This window comes from Arvicanthis niloticus, chromosome 19 (genome assembly GCF_011762505.2).
Source record: "Arvicanthis niloticus isolate mArvNil1 chromosome 19, mArvNil1.pat.X, whole genome shotgun sequence".
NCBI classification, from domain to species: Eukaryota; Metazoa; Chordata; class Mammalia; order Rodentia; family Muridae; genus Arvicanthis; species Arvicanthis niloticus.
The window spans coordinates 29,046,350-29,073,366 of NC_047676.1; the positions used below are offsets into that span (position 1 = coordinate 29,046,350).

General features: G+C 35.8%; 1 protein-coding gene across 2 annotated transcripts in view; it reads left to right on the forward strand.

Annotated features, from left to right (window-relative positions):
• Nipbl (NIPBL cohesin loading factor) overlaps positions 1–27,017 on the forward strand; it is a 165,646-nt gene that overhangs the window by 57,728 nt on the left and 80,901 nt on the right. For both annotated transcript variants that reach the window (XM_034523436.2, XM_034523437.3), the window contains exons 2-6: positions 15,813–15,955; positions 17,735–17,900; positions 20,800–20,927; positions 23,581–23,680; positions 24,336–24,487. In XM_034523436.2, the coding sequence (XP_034379327.1) occupies positions 15,892–15,955; positions 17,735–17,900; positions 20,800–20,927; positions 23,581–23,680; positions 24,336–24,487 (610 nt within the window). In that variant the 5' untranslated portion in view covers positions 15,813–15,891. The remainder of the gene's footprint in view (positions 1–15,812; positions 15,956–17,734; positions 17,901–20,799; positions 20,928–23,580; positions 23,681–24,335; positions 24,488–27,017) is intronic.

Sequence of the window (27,017 nt, forward strand, 5' to 3'; positions counted from 1 at the left end):
TTTTTATTTTATGGTGGTGTAAAAGCAATATGCTTTCAACAGAAACCATACTTTCTGATTTCTGAATTGTGATCGCTTACCGAACTAGTGATATGTAGGTACTATGATACTCTGTGCTAAGGCAGGCAGGCAGCAGTGAGCCTTTAGGTCTCAGTCAGCAATGACATCCTGAGGGTAAACAACAGGCACTGTAATGTATTTTGTTGCCAAGCTACCAGGTTCAATACAGTAGGTATTAATGCATTTTGAAACTGTGACAATTTCGGTTTTAGAGCTTGTTTGGATTTAGCCAACCATATATTCACTATTTTGGGTTGGGGTATTGTGTGTGTATTTGCATGCGCATGCATGTGTGTATTATATGTATATACATATACACACGTGTGTATGTATATATATATACACATGTATATGTATATACATGCACACTATGACATTTGATACAGACTTACTCAGTCATTGTAAGAACTATGCCCTTGTTCTTCTATAGTGATACTCTTGAGATTTCTAAGTTAGTGTGTATGCCTATAATTTGTTGCTTTTTATTCTTGAGTAACATCATTCATTCCGTTATAGATCCACCACATAGATATTTAATGATTCTAGCTTCGAGATACCATAGCTAAAGCTATTACAAATGTCCAGATCTCATTTCATAAATATCCAAAGGTATATACTTAACACTTAGGACTGTCCTTTAAAGTTTATTTTGAAATCTGTTGATTTCAAATTTCTAGAAAAGCATTTGGCTTTCAAGGGCTTAAAGCTCTTTGTAATTCAATAGATACATTGTAATTCAAATTAACTTATTTCTTAAGACAAGGTCTCATTGTGCAGTGCAGGCTGACCTTGAACTCTTCCTGCCTCAGTATCCTGAGTGCTAGGATTAGAATCATGTGTCACCATACTTGGCTTTAAGTTAACAGTCCAAGTAGCTTCTGAGATGCAAGGTAATCTGTTAACTGTAACACCCTCTCTCCCCATAATCAATGGTTACATACTATTAGAACACAGTGCCACAGAATACATTTCTCCATTCCAAAGAGGAGTAAGAGCATAGTGAGGAAGTATTGGACCAAAGCAACTCTGAAATCCAGTGGAGCAAACTTCAGTTCCTGTAGCTCCATGTCTGATGTCAAAAGACTTAGATGGCTTCAGCTTTCCAGCTTTCCTGCATGCAGCTCTCCTTGGGGGCGGTCCTATAGCTCTGCCACCCCTAATGTTTTGGGGATCTTCAATACAACCAGAGCTTCAGTTTCACAGTTGAATGCAAATGCTTCAGTGGCTTTCCTTAACTGTAGATTTCACAACCCTTTTACTCTTTTATCCTTCATGACTCTAAAGCCAGACCACATGGACAGTGCTGCCAAGTTTGACTGCCTGTTTCCGATAGAGCCTGGCCGCTTTGAAGCATACATGCAACAGCTTATATTCAACAGCTTATATTCCTTCATTGCCTTTTTGGAACAGAAATTTTTTTTAGATCATTGCATTTTACAAGGTGAAAGCTTTGCTTTGTTGTGTCCAAAATGTGTGATGTCTTCAGGAATAGAGTCTGACCTTCAATTTATGGAAGACAATCAAGGGCAATGGTTGTAATCTACTGGGCAGTCTTTTTGGACTCCTGGCCATGCTCAGCCCTGGAGTTTTTGTTAGTTTGTGGCTTTTGGAAGGAGCATTGTCACCCACATGGCATAACTTCATTAGATAGATAGATAGATAGATAGATAGATAGATAGATAGATAGATAGATAGATAGATAGAGATAGATATAGATATACGTATATATATATATATATATATATATATATATATATATATACACACACACACATATCTCATACGTATATCATATCCTTCTCCAGGATCTAGCTGGATGAGTGTAGTTCTCATCCCTCATTAAGGAAACTTCTCTTTGCAACAGAGATCATTATTAAAAAAAAAAAAAAAAAAAAAAAACACAGCTAATCAAAATGCCAAGTTGTGGGACCCAGTCCCAACCGATACATCTATAACACAAACTCCTGCACCTAATGTTCACAGATCATTTTGGAAGAAGGGATGGAAATACTGTAAGAGCTGTAGGGACAGGGATTTTTGTTGGGAGATATTTGTCTCCTAGAAATGTCAGAATCTATATCCATATAGTCTGTATGGCTGCCTAAATGTGATGAACATTAATCTGGAAGGAAGGAAACTTAGAAATCTTCAACCCAAGACAAAGAACTAAAGGGAATAAAGAAATGCTAAGTGGGAGAAAGTTTTTTCCAAGGAAGAGCCCAGCAATTGGTTATCCAATGTCAAATAGTCAACCCTGAAAACATTCCTACAAGGGAAATTATATAGACTGACAAGGTTGTATTTAGGTACACACACATTTCTGTCTATGTCCTTCCCTCCCTCCCTCCCTCCCTCTCCCCATCTCTGTCTCCCCCCCCACCCCCCACCGTGTGTGTGTGTGTGTGTGTGTGTGTGTGTGTGTGTAAAACAACAAAAGAACAAGGTTATAAATTTGAAAGAGCAAGGAGATATATAGGATGGTTTAGAAATAAACGGAAATAATCTCAAAATATTTTTAAAATATGCATGTATGTAGTATATATCATGTATGTATATATTATATATGTGTGTCTATGATTTTAACTAAGCATAAGATATGATTCCCTGTGGCTTTTCAACCATCCTTGGTGTTATGTTTTTTCCCCTCTCTCTGTGTTGCCATTTCCCTGTGTTGCATCTGCGTCTTTGCTAACCCAACTGTGGTGTCCCGTACACCCCCCCCACCCCACCCCCCCATATCTCAGGTTATTCTGGACAACCCAGAATACTCACGTCTTTGAATTCAGAGGTAGGGTAGATCCACAAATAAAGAAAATTCAGCTCGGTATGGTGGCACACTTCTTTAATCTCAGGACTTGGGAAGGAGAGCCAAGTGATTCTGTGAGCTCAGGACTAACCTCGTCCACATAGGGAGTTGATTACATAATGGAACCTGTCTCTCGGAAGGAGGGTGTAAAGTAGGAGTGAGGAAAGAATAAAGAGGAGGGTAGGTGAGGGGGAGAGAGAGATAGAGAGAGAGAACATGACTGAACTATCTGTGGAGTAGAGTGTAAATCTGCTGAGCAGTGGTACAGCCGGACCATATGGTAAATCTGTTTTAGCTTTTGGGGGTCTCCCAGGGATTCTCCACCAATTTCAGTCTTCTTACCAACAGTGAATTGATCCTCTTTCGTCGCATCCTTGCCAGCATTCATTTCCAGCTTTTTTATTGATCTTAGCCATTCTGAATGGGATAAGATGAAATCTCAAAGTAGTTTTAATTTGCATTTCCCTAATAGCTGAGGATATTCAACACTTTTAAAGGTATTTCATAACTATTTTTCTTTCAAAACTTTTCACACTCACACAGCCCACTTTTTAATTTGATTGCCTTTTTTATTTCATTTTTGTTGTTTTTGTTTTGTTGGGTTGGTTTGGTTTGGTGACACAGGGTCTCACTATGTCGTTAAGGAACTCATAAAGATGCCTCTGCCTCCTGAATACTGCTTATTTTCTTGATTCTTTTTTGAGTACTTTTTTGAATATTAATCCTCAGTCAGATGCATAGCTGGCAGAATTCTCTTCCACACTGCAGCCTTCCTCCTTACTTGACTCTTTCCTTTGCTGCACAGAAGCTCTTTACTGTGTGAGGTCCTGTTTGTCCGTTGTAGACCTTAATTTCTATATATTGATTCCTCTCTCCCATGGCCACTTGCTTACTTCTTCCAAGTACTGTGAGAGCCAGTTCTCGAGCTAACTATGTCTTCTAGCAGTCTGGGTGTTTCAGCTTTCACATTGAAGTCTTTGCTTATATGTAGTTGATTTTTATGTAGGTCAATGATAGATGTCTAATTTCATTTTTTTAAAAATATGTGGGCCTTCAGGTTCCCCATAAGTTTCACGCTCAGAAAATTTATTAAAAAAAAAAAAAAAAGGAAACTTGTAAGTTAATTGTCCAGAATTAAGTATACTTAATATGATCTGATAGTGGTAAAGAGAAGTTAAATTACTGTGTTGAGTCCAGATAATTTAATGTTATAATGGAAAGTGCTTTATTCAGTTTATTTTTCTGTTCCTGTGTAATAGCTAATTGTATTAAAGTGCAATTTGAAAGCTAGGTGGTGAACACCTGTAGTTCCCATACTGCGGAGGCTCAGGTGGGGGAGGGGGGGCAGGGCAGGAGAGTCTACTTCAAAACACTGTAAAATAAAGGGTTTTAAATATGATTTGATAATTCTTTTTGCATCCCTCTTTTCTGTACTTCTAATTTTTGCTTAGATTTCTTACACAACAAATATCCTCTGTTGATGTGACAAGGTTTTTTTCTTCATCATTTTACCAATAGAAACATTAATCCTCTATCATACATTGTGGACTAAGGAAATTACTAACAACCCAAGAACATTTAAAATAATTCTCTCTCTCTCTCTCTCTCTCTCTCTCTCTCTCTCTCTCTCTCTCTCACACACACACACACACACACACACACACACACACTCACTCACACACTCACTCAAGTCATCAGGAGTGCCCCACAAGTATTTGTATTTATTGAGACATTCTGAGGATCTTGTTTGTTTTCTGAAACGGGCCTCAGTATGTAGAGCTCGGTTGAGCTTTTGGTCTTCCTGCCACTCTTCTGCCTTCTAGATGCTGAGGTTAGAGTGTATGAACCACTACTGCAAAAAACAAACAAACAAACAAATGCAGTGTATTTAGACTTCAATGTAGAAAACATGGGTAAGAGCAGTTAAAGAAAAATGGAGATTAGTCAAGAGATACATACACATTATAGATCACAAGGGTTAGTGTTAAAAACATGTCATTTGTATTCTAATTAGTACTTAAACAATTTATATACCTATCAGTATTTCAGTAAACTTTTTAGAAATTGTCAAAATGATTATAATTTATTTGTAGATTATAATAAATGATTATAATCTATAAATTTTATAATCTATAAAATGTCTATATTTTTATGATATAGAAAAACCTCAAACCAGACTGATTTTTATTTTCAAGAGAAGAGCAACCAGTATTGTTTAACAGTTCCTAATAGTAGCACTCACTAGAGTGACAGTGATCAAGATGTTGTGACATGTAAAGGAGAGAGGCAAGGAGTAGGGTACACTTGACATTGGAAACTGATGGGTTATAGCATCATAAAAACTAATCAGTCTAAAAAGAAGGCTGTGTTTATCAAATATTGATGTAATAACACCTAGGTATCCATATCCAAACAAAAACTGAATTAATTTTATACCTCACATTACATAAACCTACAAGAAAAGTGGGAAAATTTATTTTGAGTTCATATTAAGTAGAAAGTTCTTGTAACACCAAAAGTACTACTTATAAAACAATAAATTGTTTTATAGATAAATTAGACTTCATCAAATTAATATTCAGTTCTTCAAAGACTAATGTTGAGAGAATGAAAAGCTGAACAAAAAACACCAAGAGAAAATATCTGCAAATATTTATATTTGAAGTTTTATACAAACTGTTCTCAAAGTCTGTATCTAGCCTCTGCTCTAGACTTACACACACACACACACAGACACAAAGGAGAAGTAGTTGGCTAGGCAGTTGAAGTGTGCAGAAATCAAGAGTCGTAAGTGCTAACTGGAGTTATCAGCAGAGAAGTGCTGATTTTTGCTTGTTTTTTAAACTGCATGCGGAAGGAGATCTCTAGGGGAATGAGGGCAGAAGATGCAAAGGAGCAAAGTAGGAATCCAAGAGGAACAAGCACAGTCTGTACTGTTGTTTTGGGAGGTAAGGGAAGAGAGTGGTCAATTGTGTTGACTGGAGACAAGTGATGAGGGCCTGGGGCTTGCTTGTTCATTGAGTTAACAATGTCGTTTTGATGACTGACTGTTGTGAGGCATGTGGAGAAACGATGTGAGTGAATACATAAATGTTCAAAAAAAGTTGAGATGAGGATAGACAGCTGAAGAACTTTGTGAAAATAAATAGGACTACTAAATAGTAATTAGGGGATCAGGGCTTCGTTTCGTTTCATTGGGAACACCAGGTAAGTATGTCTTACTGATTAGAATGATTCAGTAATAAGAAAAATTGTACAAAAGGATTGCTTGATTGGTATTTTTAGAGCAGGAAGAGAGATTCTGTGCATGTAATATATGGTGGCTTTGTGCATAGTCTGTAGTCTTTCAAAGGTTTCCCCACCACCACCGAGTAATTTTCTTAATGATCTTCTTAAATGTATATGGATGTTTTGCCTGCATGCATATCTGTGCACCTTGTATTTGGCTGGTGCCCATGGAAACTAGAAGAGGGAATTAGGTCCCTTAAAACTGGAATTACAGATGGTTGTAAGCCTCAATGTGAATACTGGGAGTCAAACATGGGATCTTTTGGAAGAACAACCAATGTTCTTAACTGCTAAGCCATTTCTTTACTCTTTGATCTTTTCTCTTTAACTAAAATTTACTAAAATAGCAGAATATCATCCCATTTGTTGTTACAGTGAGATGTATTAATTAATGAATTGTGCACAGATCTGTGCCATACTAAGATGAAAAATCAAAGTAGCCACAGTTTCTTGTAAAGGTTTGTAGGTCAGAGGTGGGCATGACAGTGCTCCCTTGAGTTAAAGGCTAGCCTGAGCCAAATATTGAAAATCTGTCTCAAAATATGAGAGGGAGGGGGAGAGGAAGGAATAGGGAGGAGGAGAGAAGGGGGATCTTAAGACAGCTAGATGCCACCACAAGGCTAAGACTATTTATAATTTAATATTAATACAGAAGTTACTATATAACCAAGTTTTTCTTAATTTTGCATGCATCAAAAAAAAAGCACTGTTTGAGTGCTTAAACAAAACATTACACACTTCATCATTTCTTGCTTTCTAATGATGTTGAGTCATCAGTTTGGAAAAAATTGGACAACTTTCCTTACAGTAGTTTATTAAGTCTGTTTTTTACTTTCTCACTTACAGTAGTTGAAAGTGTGCCCTCTTGTGGAGTTCTTAGATTGCAGATTAAATTTCATATCATTCAAACATGTTTTGTTTCAAACCTGAGAGCTAACTCTTTACTGTTTTACTTTTAAAACCAAAACTTAATTAGAAAGAAATAAAATAGTGACTTTATTTTGCACCTCTAATATCATCTCTGTTTAAGAAACAACCTTTTACGATAGTTTTAATTTGAAGGAGTAGAGCATATACTTCTTTTGCAGTATTAAAAAGACAAATTATTTTTCTGTTGGGGAAAGACAGACTAGCAAGCCAAACCATAGTAGCACTTTGACATTTCTTCTATGAAATCTTTTTCATTTAACTTATTTCTTTACTTACTTATTTTAAGACAGGGTCTCATTTAGCCCTGTGTAGCAGAGGGCTTCCTGGAACCCCCAGTTCTCCTGCCTGTACTCCTAAGTGTTTGGATTACTAGCATGTGCTTACTGCACCCTATTTATGATGTGCTAGGGATGGAACCCTGGGTTCATGTATGCTCATCAGCCATTCTACCAACTGAGCTACACCCCAAAACTCCACTCTATAAATTTTAAAGTTATCATTCTGGGATACAAGACTAGTTTTTCTTGATGCAGTTTGTATGTTTATATATTGAAGTGATTAGACTTTGTCTGAGTACTCGGTTCTAACTATTCATCTGTAATTCTTTAAAGTCAGTTCATATGAAATCATTGTGGGGAAAACAGGAAAGCAAGCAAATATCAAGGCAAATGTTTATTGTTTTGTTCCTTAGCAAGCATGACTTCGTTTTAAAAACTGCTTCTGGAAAACTGAAAATCCCAACCTGATTTGCTTAGTAGTAACTTTTCCCTATATAATCTCAATAACGTAAGTGTGCCCTTCATTGTTGTATATATACGTTTCATTATACATATTAACATAAAGCTACATGATTTAGGCATGTATACATAAACATTATTAGTATGTACTGTGATGGCTGCAAGGGCCTACTAAAAGTGAAACAGATGTCCCAAAATAGCTTTGTTCCATTTTATACTTTTCTTAATGGTGGTAATTTGGGATTTTAGAGAAGCGGAGATGTAAGGAAGTAGATTTTCACAGGAGGTGCTGGTTGATAACTTTTTGAGCTAGGATTTGAGAAAGATCTGTTCATCCATGATGAATAAAATGTGAAAAATTCTGTTCTTGAGTAGTAAATAAGGAAACAGAATCTAAAGGGAGTTTGACTCAATTGAAATGATTAAGTAGTACAATGTAGATTTATTTACTTAACCTCTGTAGCTTTTGAAGATTTATATACCATGTAGTTTCCAAGTGGATTTGAGGCCATTCATAAAATTAAATATAATATTAACTAAAGTAATCAGATATATGAGGTTGTATGTGTGTGCCTGTGTGTCTCCTGCCCATGCAGATGTGTGTGAAGGCCAGTGGTTGATATGGAGAAGTCTTCACTTTTTGAAGCAGGATCTCTTAGTGACCTTTGAGCTTGCCATTTAGACTTTGCTTGGCTACCCAGCTGGCTCTTCCCTCCAGGACCCACTCATCTATACCTAACCCAGTGCTAGGTTCACAAGCAGGCAAACAATTTACCCATTCAGCCCTCTCCCTAGACCTAAAATATGCTAGTTTTGGACCTTTCCTACACCAACTGTAAAAATTTACATTAACAAAGAAGAAAAACGTCAATTAGTTAAATAGTCCATACTTATGAAATTTGGATCAAGGGTCAAAATAATTTATATAATCACATAGAAGTGAAGATTTTGAAGTACAGCATCAGATTTGTATTCTATTCTTTGGCTAGGCTCTAGTAGTGTAGTGTATCCCTGCTTTATAGCCTTTTTTATGCCTAAGAATATAAAATTGGCTTAGAAATACCTGTATTCAGGCTAATTGTGGTACCAGAGGTCTGTAATCCTAGCACTTGGTAGGCTGAAGCACAAAGATTGTTGAGTTCAAGGCCAGCCTGGGCTACATAACGAGATCTTACCTTCAAAAATACATAAATAGGTAGGTAGATAGATATCTTAAGCATGAAAGAAAAGGAACACTCGTGTTCAGATCCCAACTCTGTTTAACTACCCATGTAGCCATAACTATTCAGGTCCTAAGACTTAAAGATAATCGTTATGATAATTTTCTTATGTTATAATTAGGAAAGATACATATATGTGCCTGGCAGGTAAGAAGTGCTTAAAAACAAACATCCTACTACAGTGTTCTCTCCCTCTTGTTTCTGCTTTTGCAAGTTTAGCAGCCTTTATCAAATGGTGTCAGAGCTGTTGTGGATTTCGATGTTTGAGTGTGATGTCTCTTTGTTTTGTTTTAGTTTGGGAATATTTGTATATATGTAGTGAAGTATTTTGAGGATGAAACCCAAGTCTGATCATAAAACTCATTATGTTTCATATACCATATGCACACATCCGGAAGGTAATTTAAGTAGTATTTTTTTTATCTGCCTGTGCTTTACCTATTAAGTCTGTGTGTCTGTGTATGCCATATGTGCCATGGCATATGTGTGGAGGGAGGTCAGAGGAAGCTCTGTAGAGTCACTTCTTTTTTTCTACAGTTACACAGGATCAAACTCAGGTTGCCACAGGCTTAGAAAGTTATCTTACTAGCCGAGATTCTTCTGTGCTGTAATTGTCATTGTCACATGATGTCAGGGGTGAAATTTCCCCTTTGTAGCATCATGTCAATGCTGAAAATCTCCAGTTTTGAAACATTCTGTATTTTTATCCCGTGTTATATATAGATTATTTCCTGAACTAACCCTCGGTCTTTCTTATTGGGGTGAGTTAGTTATTTTTGTGGTGCTGGCATTGATTGTACTAAGGCCTTGGGCAGGCTAGTCAATAACTACCATTGAGCCAGCATAGCTGTAGTTCTCACTAATTCTGTCCATTTCTTAATCACCAGCTTCATACTTTAGAAATCTCCAGTTAAATATTACATTGACATTTTAATCTAGATTATTTAAGTCCAAAATTGGACGATTATTGCATACTAACACTGTAGCTTTCTTACAGAACCTTTCGTTTTCATTCTCTCTCACTACTACCCACTCTTTCTTTTTATTATTATGTTACTCCTAAGGGAAATCTTGAGTTTGTTTATAGCAAGGATATGGGCAGGAGAGAATCAACATTGTATGATATACTCTTGAAGGCTTCCCTTTCTGTCTGTATGCTATGGTCAACATGTTTATGAATGCATCCTTCATATTCTATCTAGGATTCTTTAGCATGTGCTACAGTCCCTTTGGTTTGCCTAGCATAGTATCTATGACACAAAATTGACATTGGATACTTTATTATGAAGGATCAAATAGTGTCAAGATGTTCTTGTGCTGGATGTCATGTACAACTCAGGGAGTGCTTGTATAGGTTTGAATACTTGGAACTATTGATCAAATCTAACTTTTAACTGCCCATTCAACAATATTAGAAAAACAATGTTTCGTATTTGTGTGTGTGCATATATGTATATAAATGTGATAGTCCGAGATAACATAACAAGCAAAGTACAGATAATACATAGTAAATAGCAATATACTTTTATTGAAACTTACTACATGCTGAGGACAAACCTAAGCATTTTACATCTTTACATATAGTAATTCATCTCATTTCTCACAACAAAATTAAAATAATTACCTGTCTTTTACAGAGATAAGGAATTGAGGCACAGAAATATTAAATAATGTATCAGTGATTGCCCAGCAGAAGAGTTTAAATAGCCCAGTTTTTTCTTCTTTAGCTATATGTTGTGACAATGTTAATTATACATTTTAGTTATGCAAAATATTCTTGTGTTTGATAGCTTGGAATTGGCTCCTGCTGTATGACCTCAGACAAATTCTTATCATTTGTATATCAGATTACTCATCAAAGATTATCTGAAATAAGCAATTTTATAAGATAGTAGCTACTTAATAAACATTAGTTATCTTTCTGCCCATTTTCACTACAAAAATGTTTTACAGTGTTGTGTCAATATATTTGTACATTGTACCGCGCCAACCCTCACCAGCAGGAATTAAGACACGGAACAACCGGTTCCTTCTCACAGCAGTTTACTCAGGATGCTTAGCAGTTGGTAGTCAAGATGGCGAGCCCGCGATCCCTTCCCGGGCACAGCTTATAAACCCTGCCAGGAGCCCATTAACTCATGCCACGTATCATCTCTCCATAGGCTCGTGACATATCATCTCTCCATAGGCTCAGGCCACCTTGAAGCACAGCCTTCACACCTAATAAGGACTTGTTTATCACTCGGCCCTCAGGTGGCCATCGCCATCTTGGGGCAAGGTTCTTATGGCGCCTAACAGTACATATGTTTGAGCCATATATATAATTAGTTCTTCAGGATATATTCTTATGTGTAGTAGCATGCATATGAGTGTGGGTATGTACATGTGCACATATGGAAGTTAGAAGACAGCCTCTAGTCTCTCTCCCTCCCTTTCTTCCCCATCTCTCCTTTCTTTCATGTAAATCAGGCTGCCCTCAAACTCACTGGCATCCACCTGCCTCTGCCTTCTGAGTGCTGGGTTGGAGTTCCACCTCACTCAGGTCAACTTTTATTTTTCTTTTATTCTAAACATAGACTTTTCTTGTTGTCCATGTAGGCTATGATGACTGGCTAGTTGTTTCCAGGAATCCACCTATCTCCACTTCTCAGCACTGAAATACAAGTGTACTCTACCACACCAGGCTTTAAAATATTGTGGGGGTGGGACTGGGGTGGGCCGCACTCTGTGTGGTGTGTGTGTGTGTGTGTGTGTGTGTGTGTGTGTGTGTGTGTAAGCCAGGAGAGAGGTGCTGTAGAGTTAGAATGACAGGTGGCTCTGAGCCACCAGTGTGGGTGCTTGAAACCCACCTCTGGTTTTGTGGGAGAGCAGCAAATGCTCTTAACAATTGAGTGTGTTTTTAGCCCCTATATAAGATTGGGTGTTTGTCTTTGTTTCACTTTTTACACACGTGCTGAGGTTAAATTCAGGTTCTGATGCTTGTGCTGCAAGCATTTCACAGACTGGGTCATCTCTCCAGGTGATATTAAGGATATTTTCTAAAAGGGAAATTCTAGAGGCAAGATTACATGAATATTTCAGACTTTGCTAAAAGATGCAAAGTCCTCCTCAAAAATCTGTCTGCCATCAGATATTTTAGTGCATATCAATTTGAATATTATTATAACTTTTGCTTAATAGTTTTATTTGCACTTATTTTGCTTGCATAAGGGAATCAAAGTTTGAAGGGAAATTAAATGAATAAAAAATGGGTCTTTAAAAAAATCTTGGTAAGTACTTACAAGTTCCTTCAGACGCATAGTGTGCTAAATTACTAGGTAATATCTTCCTATAATTAAGCAATCTTTTAATTAATCCACAAGCCAGTTAAGATTTGTTACTTCTTAGTATATTTTGTTGATTTATTTATTAGTATCATAATGGTTTTTCCTATTTTATATTAGCATTACTTTTCCTAGTAGCATGTAAATAATTTTAGATGGACAGGCTTGTGCCCAGACATGTTCCTCCTCCTTGTTTTAAAGACAGGGTGTAGGTAATGCTGGCCTCATCAACATCACAGTGTATCTTAGGGAACTGGAGTCACAGATGGTTGTGAGCCACCTGTGGGTGTTTGGAATCAAACTTGGATCTTCTGGAAGAGCAGTCATTGGTCTTAATCTACTTCTACTAAATTCCTGTCTTCATACTCCTGGACTCCTGTGAAGTTAACACAGTTGATGCATTGTACTTTTGTCTGCAGTCATTTGTTGATTGTAACTAAAGCCTTGCTGCCTATGTATATACTGTTACGTCCATCCTTCTTTTTTTGTATTCATTTGAAGTGATGTCAGAGTATGGAAATGCATGCATGCCCTAAGAAAAAGTCAGTCTTATGATTGGTTTTATTATTGTTCCAATGTATATGTGGACATTTTTAGGCTAAAATCTCTAGCTCAAAGTTGGAGTTGTTGTACGTTACTTAGCAAAATAGAATAAAATCAAGTAATTTCCCAATAGAACCTTCTTCTTATTTGTAAGTTCCTATCTGATTTAAGTCTGCTTAAATATGGCAATTTACATGTTCAACAATGCACTATAAATGAATAATTTTTGTGGTGTTCTATAATTAATTTGCATTCAATGACTTCTTTCCAGTAATTACTAAGGATACATTGTAATTTTCCTATTGGCATAAAATTAAAATGAACACATTGCTCTTTAGTGACCTGCACAGGGTTTTAATTTCTAGTCTGTATTTTAAAGTGTTTGATGTTGATGCTAAATGTGTAGTGTTGCTTAAATTTCTTTAGTGACTCTTAGAGTATCAAATTTATTAACAAGAGAAGTCCACATTGGAGCAAAAGGGCTAAAGTATAGGCAATAGTCATTTTGTGTTTTCTTTATTGTTTCTTGGGCTATTTCTTCCAGTAGGTTTCTGCCTATTAGTAGGCCATCAAAGAAAGGCGTGTGAGTGTTGTTACTTAGCTGCCCACTAATAACTATGTACATATAAAAATTATTGAAGAAGATAGGAAAAGGTTACAAGACAGGATAGCTATTGCCTTTAGAAAGAATTAGGTGATATCCTGCTGTTGGGTGGTCCCAACACTCTGGAGCTGCCAAGACATACATCTGTACATCTATACATCTATATTTTATGTAACTTGTTTGCCTGTATTTATAATTTAAAACCTGGGGAAAGATTCTTAGTACTACAAATCTATTTAATATTTTTGTTTGGAGCAGCTGTGTGTGTGCATGCCAGAGAATAACATGGAGTCAGATCTTTCCTCCCTCTATGTGAGTTCCAGGGACCTCATTGGAACTCAGATTCTCCTCATGCTTCCTGGCAGCCATTTTGATTGCAAAATTAAGTTAAGATGTATGATTAAAGGGAAGCCACTTACATCAAGTAACTGTTGGGAAGTTTACAACTTAAAAACTTTTAGAAGTGCTCTTAAAAGTAACTAACAAATACATTGTTGAAATGGAAACATTTGAACTAGAAACAGTTTCTGCATGGTATAGGTCAGTGATGGAGGCTTGCTTGAGGCCCAGGTTTCAGTTCCCAGCACTGAAAAAACAAACAAAAAACTCAAAACAATACTACTAATAAAATGTACTAGAGATGAAACAACTTAGTTTTCTAGTTTAGCATTCTAACATTGATGCAGTATGTGCAAAGTAATTTAATAAAAGCATGTTCTAATTAATACACAAATTATTGAAATTATTTTCCATACAAAAATGTTACTGAAGCCATTAATTGAAACAGATAAAATCTGGGGACATTGAAAGGGGGAAAATGTTCAGTTTTGTAAATGATCTTTTGTGTATGTATACATACTTTTTTTTTAGAGAAATAGGATGAATTTTATTATAAATACTAAATACTTGAATCAATTAAGTTAATTGAAAAACAATAAAAATTGGAATGATAGCTCAGCAGATAAGAGCACTTGCTGTTCTTGCAGAGGACTCAGATTCAGTTCCCAGTACTCAAAATGGTGGCTCACAACCATTTGTAGTTCAGGTTCTGATCCAACACCCTCTTCTGACCTTGTAAGAATGATATGAAACAAGCTACACATTACTTGGCACCTGACTGTATTTAATTCAAGAACTTGAAAGCATGGGCAGAAGAATCATGAGTTTGAGGCTATCCTGGTTAACTAGTGAGACCATGCTTTAAGAAACTGGGGAAGCCGGGTGGTGGTGGCACACGCCTCTAATCCCAGCACTTGGGAGGCAGAGGCAGGAGGATTTCTGAGTTTGAGGCCAGCCTGGTCTACAGAGTGAGTTCCAGGACAGCCAGGACTACACAGAGAAACCCTGTCTTAAAAAACCAAAAACCAAAAAAAAAAAAAAAAAAGAAAAAAAAAAAGAAAAGAAAGAAAAAGAAAAAGAAAAGAAACTGGGGAAGATGGACAGGTAAGATGGCTCAGCAAGGAAAAGCACCAACCCCAAGTCTGAGGTCCCGAGTTCAGTCCTCTAGACTCTGATGGTGGAAGGAAAGAACCTGCTTCTGCAGATTATATTCTGATCTGCACATATATCAATCATAGCAGACATACAACAATATATGTGGGCACTAAATGAACAAATAGTAACAAATTACAAACGGGGGGGGCAATACAAGTGTGTCACAAAGGAATATATAGTGGTTTACCAAGAAAATATTGGGCAATAAATGTCATGAATTCAGTTATCCTAAGGTAAATGGCTGTGGAGTGAAAGTGTTCTTATTCTTAAACTGTAGGATTTAGAATAAAGGAGAATAAAAGTCACACATACATAGCAAATCACAAGGATCCAAAAGAATCTAATGAAATAGTCTTGGTAGGAAGGGAAAGTCTATTTAAGAGAGAGAAAAGAGAACTAGACAGGAAATTGAAGCCAAATTATTAAGTAAAAATTTTAATGTATTTAGAGTTTAGAAAGAGTACCCTGCTCTAGCTGTATATATACCAGAAGTTAAGAAACAGTTTCTGGAGCCAGACTGTGTCATTTGAATTACATCTCAGGTGGTTACTTTAAACTCACTGTAATTTTCTCATTAATAAAATGCAGAAAAAAGTACCTGAGTTGTTATGAGGCCTAAAGTTCCATATCTACAAAGCACTTTGCAGTATTTAGTGTATGGCAAGTTCCTCGTAAGTGACTTGTTAAACACATTGAACAAATGGAAGCTAAGATTTTTGTTTCTAAATGATTAAGCATCTCTCTGCTACTCATATATTTGACATAGTTTCATAAATAATTATGGTTTTCATTTTGTGTCTGTTACAGAGTTTGGGAAATGGAAAGTAATGACAGCTGGCACCTGAACTAAATACTTTCATAGGCAACACCATTCCAGAACTTCAGGATGAATGGGGATATGCCCCATGTCCCCATAACTACTCTTGCGGGGATTGCTAGTCTTACGGACCGTAAGTTTGGATAATTTATCTAATTTAAGTTCTGTTCTTTGCTAACATTCATTATTAGAGACACAGAATTACCTTTACTGTCATATATAACAGAAACATACATATATTTGTTTGGTGTGCGTGTGGGTGTAACAAAGTTAATGTTTCTACATAATACATAAATTTAATTTCTTCGTCATTCTGTGGACTCCTCAAGAAATGATAGTGTGATAATTTTTAAAGACCTTAAAAATAAATAAGGACTTTAGAATAATGACACAAAGCTTTAAGAGATGCTAAAACTAAATAAAGGAATATGGGTCAAAAAACAAGAATAAGGTCTTTTTTTAGAAAGCATTTACAAAAACAGCACCTGAAATTATCCTCCAAGAATAAGAATTTGATAGCCCACATTACCTAAATTCTAGTGGTACTGATTTTTTAATATCAGGTTGAATTGTCTGTTAGAATTTGATAACAGATATATGAGAGCCCACTTTACTCTGAACACTAAGGCATTAAAAATTATTGTCAATACTTAGAAATTTAGGTAATATAGTTTTTAAGGGTTCATATTTTGGTAGACACTTAAACTGTTCTTTTCCTTGGGTAATGATGCAGAATCTGCCCAAGTGTTTTGTCCCTATGTCATCCTCCTTTTAGTATACGGATAGAGATAAAGGAAAGGGTAAAAAAGAAAAAACAAAATGAAAACATAAATACTATTTTCTATGGTATTATGTAAGATATGGAACTTTGTAATAATCTATGAAAAAATAACTTATGTAGCTTCCAGAACTGTTGTCATCCGTGCTCAGAGTCCCTCCCTGGGTTTTGTTTTTGTGTATTTTCACTTGAGTGTAAGAAACCTATATCACTAGAAAGTAGGTAGTTGGATTATCTTAACACTGCAGGAAACTTTGGAACATGATTTAGTTTTTGTTACTTGTAAGGCAAAAACACGTATGGATGGACAACTATATATGCTGCTAGAATTCCTTTTGTTTTTCTCTGCCTTTTACCTCTGTATACTTCACATTTTTAATGCTTATCTTCCTGGCAAATTCTGTGAAGTAACAATTGATTATTTTGTGGTTTTATTAATGAAAACCATGCCACGAGCAGTATGGTAATTATACTGTGGATTCAATTAGAAATTAACTCCAAAACATGATACCTATTTTAGTTGGGTTTCTTAACCCTTAGGCAAATAAATAATTATCATTAAGTCTACTTCCAATAAATAGTGGCATTTAAACCACAAAATACTCATTTTCTTTATTTGTTGTCTGTTTAGAGTAGAATGTGAAAAAAAGAACTATTTAGGAATTTATGACAAGAATTTTTTATTGTTCTTCAGGAATGTTGTACTCTGAGTGTTCTACTGTGAGTTATTTTTTTCTGTATTCTTAAGCTCTCAGTATAATGTAGAGTCAGGTATTAGTTTTGATTTATTTGTCTGTTAGTGCTACTGATCTGATCCATCTTGTAGATAAGCTATGTTCTAATCTTATGTCTCAAAGTCATGCTTTATTTAGTTAATTAAAACAATTTTTAAATGAAAATTAAAGCATGAATAAAAAGAAACTAAGTACTTCCTGGTAATATAGTCTGTGCTGGCCTCTGGTGTTTTGGGAGGAGTGGTTTCTTGAGTTGATTGAGATTTTTTTCAGAGTGACAGTAATTTTTTTCAGTTATCAGTCATGAAACTTACAACTTATTTTTAGTCTTACAATTATGTGTATACAAAGGCTTCTCACAGTCATTTAATTTCTAATATTCTGCTTTCATTCTAAATAGTCCTGAACCAGCTGCCTCTTCCATCTCCTTTACCTGCTACAACTACAAAGAGCCTCCTCTTTAATTCACGAATAGCAGAAGAGGTGAACTGCCTTTTGGCCTGTAGGGATGACAATTTGGTTTCACAGCTTGTCCATAGTCTCAACCAGGTATCAACAGATCACATGTAAGTATAATCAACTTTACATATAACAGTAAAATGTTTTGGTCTTACAAAGAAAACTTGGTGTCTCCTTTTAAATTATTTGCAGAATTTTCAGACTCATACTTTTGGGGGTTCTGTTTGTCTTGTGTTATTGTTCTTTGTGACTGGTATCCCAGACTGACTTTGACCTTGCTCTGCAGCTGATGAGGTTCTGTAACTTCTCTTCTGCTACCAGTTCTTGAGTGCTGGTATTCCGTGTGTGTGCCGCCATGCTGAGTTTATGTGGTGCTGGGAGTCAGATGCAGAGTTTCATGCATGCTAGGTGTACACTCTGCTAATAAAGCTAAGCCTCACCTTAGAACCCAGCCTGGCCTAAGACCCACTTTTCCTGCCTCAACCACCCAAGGACTAGAATTACATAGGAGCCATCATTCAAGTTCCTGCTATCCATCCAGTAGTTGGTGAAGCATACCATTAATCCTAGCACTCAGGAAACAGAGGCAGGCAGGTCTCTCAGAATCCTAGGCCAACCTGGTCTACCTAACGAGTTACAGATCAACCAAGGCTATTTAGTGAAACTCAGTCTCAAAAAGGAAAGACAAAAAAATGTCTGTAACCAAGTGAGAGTATAGCTACCCAATTTTAATGTGACATTAAAGAGAGTTAGGTAGGCCATAGTCATTTGTGTCACAAGTATTGACTCCTGTGTGTCTTTGCTGATTTTTTCAACTTGTGGAAATGATCTTAATCACATCTGCACAGAGATTTAAATGTGCTCATAAAACTTACCTCACCTTTTCTAATATTGTTACAGTAATTAAAATTTCTGGACATAGGAATATGCTGAGTAGAACAAGAGCTCAAAATTTAACTCCCATGGAAAGTAAAATTTGTGTTTTTTATTTTTTTAGCATAAGTGTGTTTTTTTATATAGTAGACTTTTAAAAATAAAATTGGGCTGACCAATAAGACTGTACTTAATATGTTTGTCACTACAAAAGCAATGCGTACTTCACAGGCTTAACAACACAAAAAATGTCCTTTAAAGTCTGGGTCCAGGGAGACGGCTCAGTGGATAAAGTGCATGCTACTCAAGCTTGAGAACCTAGGTTCAGTTTCCAGACTACATATAAGGTGAGAGTAGAGAACTAACACAAAGTAGTTGTCCTCTGACCTCCACATCTGTGTCATGACATGTGCATACCCGTACATGCACACGTGCATATCACATACATAGATAATAATAAATTTTTCTCAAGTAAGATCTTATCACTTTTATCCCATTATAACCTACTATTAAATAGTATTTATATGCCCTTCTATTCTTTATTAATTTTTCAGATTTAAAGATTTATTACTTGGAGAAAAGATGAGCCATGTTAGGTATAGTACATACTTAGGGGCAGCTTTCAGACTGCCTCAGTTGAACTACTTACTGAATGTGGCCCTTCTGATTGAAGAACTAATTGCTTACAACCAAAGGAAGCACAATCTTCATATTTTAATCCCTCTAGAAATGTCACTGTCTAGATATTACACAGTTGCTTTTGCTCTACACACACTGCAATTTTTTCTGAATATTTAGAGAGGTAGGAAAGAGGCACATAAAAATTAGGATTTATTTTATACGAAGTTCCTTTAAGATTATTCCCTGGAATTTATTGAACCTTACTGTTTGGATGTTATCTTTTCGATCTTTACTGTTAGATCCAGTTAGTTTCTGTGCATACGTGCATGCTTGCCCATGTACATGCCAGGGTGAGTGAGTGTGGTTATTAGAAGAAAACTGAAACAGCACAGAGAAAAGCGGTATTTAGAAAGTAGAGTCTAGTCTCGAAAAAACAACAAAAAAAAAAATAGTCTACTACTATGTCACCATGAATACTCCCAATACCTTCTGATCCCAGCTAGGCAGGGTTGGGCATAGTATTCAGATTGAAAATGTAAAATTGAAGACACTGTTTGTTTCCAAACATGCATGTCTAATTTAATTTGCTAATTATTTAGACAATCACCTGTATAAGATAGAAAAATCACATAACCTGTATGTCTTCTCTTAGTATGGCAACATTGCATATTTCATTGAAAGAACAATTCTGTGACAGTCACAGTCACTCATGTTCAGACATGAGAAAAAAATCAACATATTCCAAGTCAATAGCAGTTCAATATCACTGTCACTTCTCTGGTTTTCATTAGTGAGTAGTATGTAATAGACTCTGTTTGTTCACTTTCCTAAAGCTAACAGAAATATTTTTAAAATAAACTCATAGTTCCATAAAAATATGGTTCCAACATCCCTTTCTCCATCTCCTGTTGGGAGCTGACTCTTAGCAGAAAGCAGCTATCAACTTTGCAGCCATCTTGAGCCATATACCCTGGTAGAGACTTGTTTTTCAACAGCCTACAACAGCTGAGCACACTCTGACAAACATCTTGTTTATCCCACATATCTTGTTTTGCTGTTTAGTGACCCCGGCTGCATGGTGCACGTGGTAAAGTGTCTTCAGCTGTGTTCCCCTGCTTGTGCTTATAAATACCCAGGATTTCCTTGCAAGGGAGTCAATGGGAGACAGTAAACGAGACTTGACTACAGACCCTCTGGCTTGTCTCTATTCTTCGAGTCTCTTTCCCTTCTTCCCCCACCACTCACTCTCTTGCTAGACCCTGACCTGCGGACCAGAGCAGCAGAGCAGTCCGGGACATTTTGGCCCCCAAGCGTGGGGCAGCTTGGGCCAGGACAATCTCCTAGAAAAATAAAGTGTGGGGTGTTGTGTAGGAATTCCTTGATATTTCATTTCCTCTGGGGATTGCATCTTTGAAAATGTACCTTGGGCCTACTGCAGTCACAAGTTTTTATTCTATAAGTCTCCTTAAGAAATCAAACATGCTTATAATTATTTTTTTTCTTCAATGCCAGAGAACTGAAAGATAACCTTGGCAGTGATGATCCTGAAGGCGATATACCAGTCTTGTTGCAGGCCGTCCTGGCAAGGAGTCCTAATGTTTTCAGGGAGAAAAGCATGCAGAACAGATATGTACAGAGTGGTGAGGTTCTTTTTTATAGTGCATGTTTGTGAACCCTGTATCAGAACTTGTTTTATACGTGACTAAATTCAGTTTCATTAACTAGCTGGTTTCTCACTTTAAAATGTCTGTTCATATTTAAATCAAGCCAAGAGTGAGAAAGAAACTTAGTATCCTTGCGGCTTAATAAATACAGAATTAAAGAAAACTTTGAAAGTTTTTTAAAGGTATCTTGAAATGTATTAAGTGAACTTTTGAAATTTTGCATTTAGAAAAATCATCGAAGGTTTGGAATCTATCAGTAAATTTTTTTTAATTTATTTTTATTTCATGTGCATGGGTGTTTTGCCTCCATGTATACCTATGTGAGGGTGTCAGATCCCCTGGAACTGGAGTGAGGGACAGTTGTGAGTGTCAGCTACCATGCGAGTGCTGAGAATTGAACCTAGGACCAATAAACTAGAGTTAGAAAACAATAGCAGTGGTGAAAGGAAATGAAACTGTGAGGTCTGAAAGCATCAAAGTTAAAAGAGATATCAAGTTAGCTGGTTACAGACATAGGGAACTGGAGAAATGGCCCAGTAGTTAATTAAAAGCATATACTATTCTTCATTTCCTACCTTAGATGTTTATGACTCCATTTCTAAGGGATCTAATACCCTGTACAGGCAGCTGCATTCAGATGTATATAACCCACACATGAAAACACATGCACAAACTATTTTTTAAAAATAATGTAAATAAAAGTTTAAAAGAAGGCCTTAAAGAATAAGTTTAGGAGAATATAAATACAATTTTGGATAAATCAAATCATCCAGAGATACCAATATTAGGTTTTTGTAATTAATTTAAGAAGAGGCTTAAATTCCTAAAGGTTAATTTATGTGGCCGTGTGTTGTATTGTGGCCGTGCATGTGGGCCTGTCACGATGATCATTCTGCATTGTTCATTCACATTTTGAGACAGAAGCTCATCAGCCAGCCTATGCCAGCTGGAACTGTCTCCACTCCCTTTTCCTGTAACCCTACCCCAGTGCGTGGCCACAGCCAGCATCTGATGGGTTTTATGGATTCTGGGGTTCCAAACTCAAGCCCTCATGTTTGTGCAGCAGAACAAGTACTTCCCCAGCGTAGCCATCTCCTTCCTTCAGTAGATATCGTTGTGTTGCTCAGTGTATAGGAGACTCACACATGAAGGAAGCATACTATATAGAAGTCACTAAACCCATAGCTCTTTGGGACTTTGAGGTAATTGTTCTGATTTCATTTGACCCTTTATTTTAAATAGCCATTACTTTCAAACTATTAATTTCAGCCTTGCCCCAGTGATGCTTGTTAATTAAAAAGGAGAAAACTTTAATTCCCATCTTATAGTATTGCCTTCCCCATTCAACAACCAAAAAAAGAGACAATCGGGAACAGTAATTATAGTTATTAAATTATTAAGTTATAGAATAAAACTACTTTGTTTTGAATTTTTTATTCACATTTTTAGTGGTAGTCTGTGAGGTGGTCTCAAGTCTGAATCTCATTCTGCTACTGATTGTAGAACTATAGTCTCTTCTGTAGTATTACTAGCAAAGAAACACATGCCTTCTGTTTGAATATTTCTGATAAAAGGTACTTTTCATATCAACAGCAAGAAATTAAATTTGGAAATACTAGTTTATCGATTGCAGTTCCCAGAAAGTTATATAAGAAACTTTAGGATTAGTTGCCGATTTTCTCTCAGATTTAATTAACTGAATTTTTCTGCTGCTTCTTTACTACAAAATTACATTTGTGAATCAGTCAAGCTGGAGAGGTGGCACTGTGGTTAACAACACTTGCTGCTTTTTTAGATAATCCATGTGTGGTTGGTTCCTAGCACCCACGCAGTTGCTGACAACTGTTTAACTCGTGTTCCAGTGAATCCAGTGTCCTGGCCCACAAGGCGACCTGGCACACGTGGCACACATATGAACACGCAAGCAAATATTCATACACATAAATAAAATAAAAATAAATATTTAAAAAATGAAAAGCTAACCTCATGTTTTCATTTACTATTGGAATATTTTTATAATCCACAATAAGTAGCAAGAAAGTTATTTTAGAAGAAGAAATAGGAACATCATGCTTTGTTAATAGAATTTTGGATAATTTTCAAGAACTCTAAATTTTGGTCCATAGATAAATTTAATTATAAAACCTAGGTGTGAAACAATGCTGTGAAATTAAGTTCCTAAGCACAGGAAAATTTTATGTTAAAAATATATTTCTGCATAATAATAAAACAGACATATATATTAAAGTGTATAGTATTTTGACAATAGATGAAGTGACTTAAAACTGCTTTTTTGTTCTAAGTCTAAATGATAATAGGATATGAACGTGAGGTTGGGGTTATTAGTTCAGTGTTAGAATACCTGCCTAGTGTATGTGATGCCCTGTGTCGATGTCTCCTTCTATAAGACAATCATCTCTTAGTTTTAGTATTAGACTAGTGGTATTAAAATCGTGTTTTTATAAAATTGATTGTGCTTGAAATTTAGTTTTCCGAGTAGCTATATATCGATGCCACCAAACAAAAAACCATTCTGGAAGAATGGAACTTTTAAAGATTTTAAAAAGAACGAGTTGAGTCTTTATAGTAAAAAGAAAATAATATTAAATGTTTTTTATCTTTTGAGCAGGAATGATGATGTCTCAGTATAAACTTTCTCAGAATTCCATGCACAGTAGTCCTGCATCTTCCAATTACCAACAAACCACTATCTCACATAGCCCCTCCAGGTAAATAGATACTTATGCATATGTTATTTATTAAATATTCTGTGGTAAATGAATATGCTTTTGTGAATAGCAAGCACATACATTTAAATGTTCATGAATTATATATAAATAAGTAGTTCTATGCTTACTAGTCCTTAGGAACATTTACCTAAAAATGTTGCATGTGGAATTACTATTATTACTAAATAAAGGAGCTACCATATATTAATTTAATTTTTCATAGAAAATGAGTTTGATAAAATCAGTGATGTGTTTGGGATAGTAATGGAGCTTCCTGGCAGAGGCTTGCCTCACATGCACAAAGCCCTGGGTGTAATGGGTTCATCCCAGCCATATGACCACCATACACACACAAAGTACCATGTTTGATGTAAGGTTGCTGTATATGACAAAGTTTGGAAGACAGTTTATTTGAAGAGACAGATTGGTATTCCTAAATAGAATGGTGTTTTTTATGTAGTTAAGTAGAATTTTAATTTGATATGACTCTTGTGTTATGAATGTTAATAATTTATATGTTATTTTGCTGTTTTTCTGGTTGTATAGATTTTGTACTATATAAATTGGAGTTCAAAGTTTTTTGTTACATTTAATTTTAAGAAGTAGCCTGTTGATTTCTTTCCCTGATATACTTCATTTGTGTTTTGGGTTTTAGCCGGTTTGTGCCACCACAGACAAGCTCTGGGAACAGATTTATGCCACAACAAAATAGCCCAGTGCCTAGTCCATATGCCCCACAGAGTCCTGCAGGATACATGCCATATTCCCATCCGTCAAGTTACACAACACATCCACAGATACAGCAAGGTAAGAAGGTTGCTTATTACCTAATTTATTATATTAACTATTGAATATTCCTAAATAACTATAATTCCAAGCATGTTTATTTTAAAAATATTTTTAGGATAAACTAAAATAATATGTTGTGCACATTGTCAAAAAAGTAACTGTGGCTTAAATCATTTTAAATATATTACATTTATTTTTTGGTGATTTATCATTGGTGTAAGTAGGGTATTATCTTCGGGACTTTGATTAAGTTACTACATAGTTATATTTTGTTTTGAAATTAAGGAGTCTTTTTCAATTGAGTTTTTTAGTAGCATTTTAATTAAGTATATATTATGAAAACATTTTAGTTGGGTATTCATTTTATAGTTTTAAAAAATTAGAAATTTTGATACAAAATTTTCTGAATTGGATTACTAATTTCAGTTTATTGCCAGTGCTCAATATCTTTTTTTTTTAAAGTAATTTGTCCTATTATATGTTTTGCCCTGAGTTTTGCTTATATGTATATCTGTGCACCATATGAGTTCAGAGACCACAGAAGCCAGAAGGGGGCATCAGATTCCCATGTAACTGGAATTACAGATGGTTATGAGTTGCCATGTAAATACTAGGAATGGAACCCAGGTCCTCTGCAAGAGCAGCCAGTGATCTTAACCGTGGAGCCATCTCTCTAGCCCAGGAGGCTATTCTTGCTTCAGTGATCTTTTATCTTTTAAAGATTATACTGTCTCCTGACTACTAAAGAATTTATTAGCAATACAAATTCTCATACATTTTAAGTATTTAAAAAACATAAATTTTCAAGAAAAGATAAAGAACAAACATCTTTGGTTTTGTTTCCCAAAAAAGTAATATGTCAGGAAAAAAAAAAAAAAAAAAAAAGCCCAAAGAGAACTTTTAACATATAAACAGCCATGTATGTAGGAGTATATGTAGAAAATCACATCACTCTATGCTCGTAAATACTCAGATGGTGCTGGCTTCTCCATGTTGACCAAAACAGACTCATTTTTCAAAATGGATCAAAAGAAAAATACAGTTTAAGACCCAGTTCAGTAATAAGTTATTCCTGAGAATGTTCAGGCACCAAAGAAACTAAAACACCTCACTGAGGGTTTAGATGTTACTCAATACAGAGTACATGGTAATCAGAAGAAAAGATTGGAGATAGGGAAATTTAGAGTATGAGAAACATAGCATTGAAAACAGTCTTGAACTTCATTTTAAAATTTTTTAAAATGCAGATAAAGTTCACTGTGCCCAATGAGCCCCTTCAGCATTTTCCAAGAAAGAGTTTTCTTTGTTTTTTTGTTGTTTGGTTGGGGTTTTGTTATTGTTGTTTTGTCAAGACGGGACTTCTCTACATAGCCTTGGCTGTCCTAAAACTCATTCTGTAGACCAGGCTAGCCTCAAACTCACAGATATCCACCTGCCTCTGCCTCCCAAGTGCTGGGGTTAAAGGTGTGCATCACCACTGCCCGTCCATTTTTTTTTTCCTTTTAAATCAGTGTTCACTAGATTATTTTACTTCCAAGAAATTAATTTCTAACATCATCTAATACACAGTATATTTCATCTTCACCAGCTTTGTCATAAATAGGTCTCTAACATATATATATATATTTTTTTTTTTCAAGATATAATCGAGTTTCTTGAATGTTGTAGTTTTTTGGTTTGGGTTTTTTTTGTGGGGGGTGGTTTTGGGTTTTGTTCTGTTTGGTTTTTTTCTCTCTTGAATTTTCTCTCTTTGAGAAAACTTGTTAAAGTGTAAGTTGGGCTGGCCTCAAATCCCAGGTCTTCCCACCATAGTGTCTCTGGTGCAGGAATTAACAGTCTGCGGGGACACACCCAGCTCTTTCAGCTCTCTCTAACCTGGCGCGGTGCCCCTTTTGCTTCAGTATACTAATTTTGCTTTGTTTCCTGTGGTACTGGTGGTTCAGTGTATGGTCTCATATGTGCTAAGCAAACACTCTACCACTGAGCTATAATTCCAGTCTTTTGTTGTTGTTATTTTGAGTCAGAATCTAAGCTACCCAAACTGGCAGTAAACGTGCTCTGTTCCCACGCAAGCCTTGAACTTGCCTTCCTACTAAGTAGGTGGATCACAAGACTCTGCAACTAGGCTAGCTCCTTATTTATATGTGTGGGATGTAGCAATCTCTACCGATTTTGTGAAATAAATCTCATAGTCTAGACTTCACTGTTTTCTCATAACATTGCTCAATTTGTTCTCATATTCCTTATATTTTCTATCAGCTGGAAATATGCTTTAAAGAATTTGTTATATGTATTTCTGCAAGAACATTCTATAAATAATGTATACTTTGTCATGTATCACATCTGCAACTACACAAGGCCCAGGAGTCCACTTATTTGTAGCTTTTTTGTGGCACCATCTCATGTTCACTGATCTAAACATGTATTTTTAACTTTGTAATATTCTGGGTTGATACTATAAGTTTCCTATTTTTCATTATTTTATAGAGAGGTTATGTTTTTAAGATTTTTAATACTGATTATCAGAATACGGTAATAGTTTTAATTT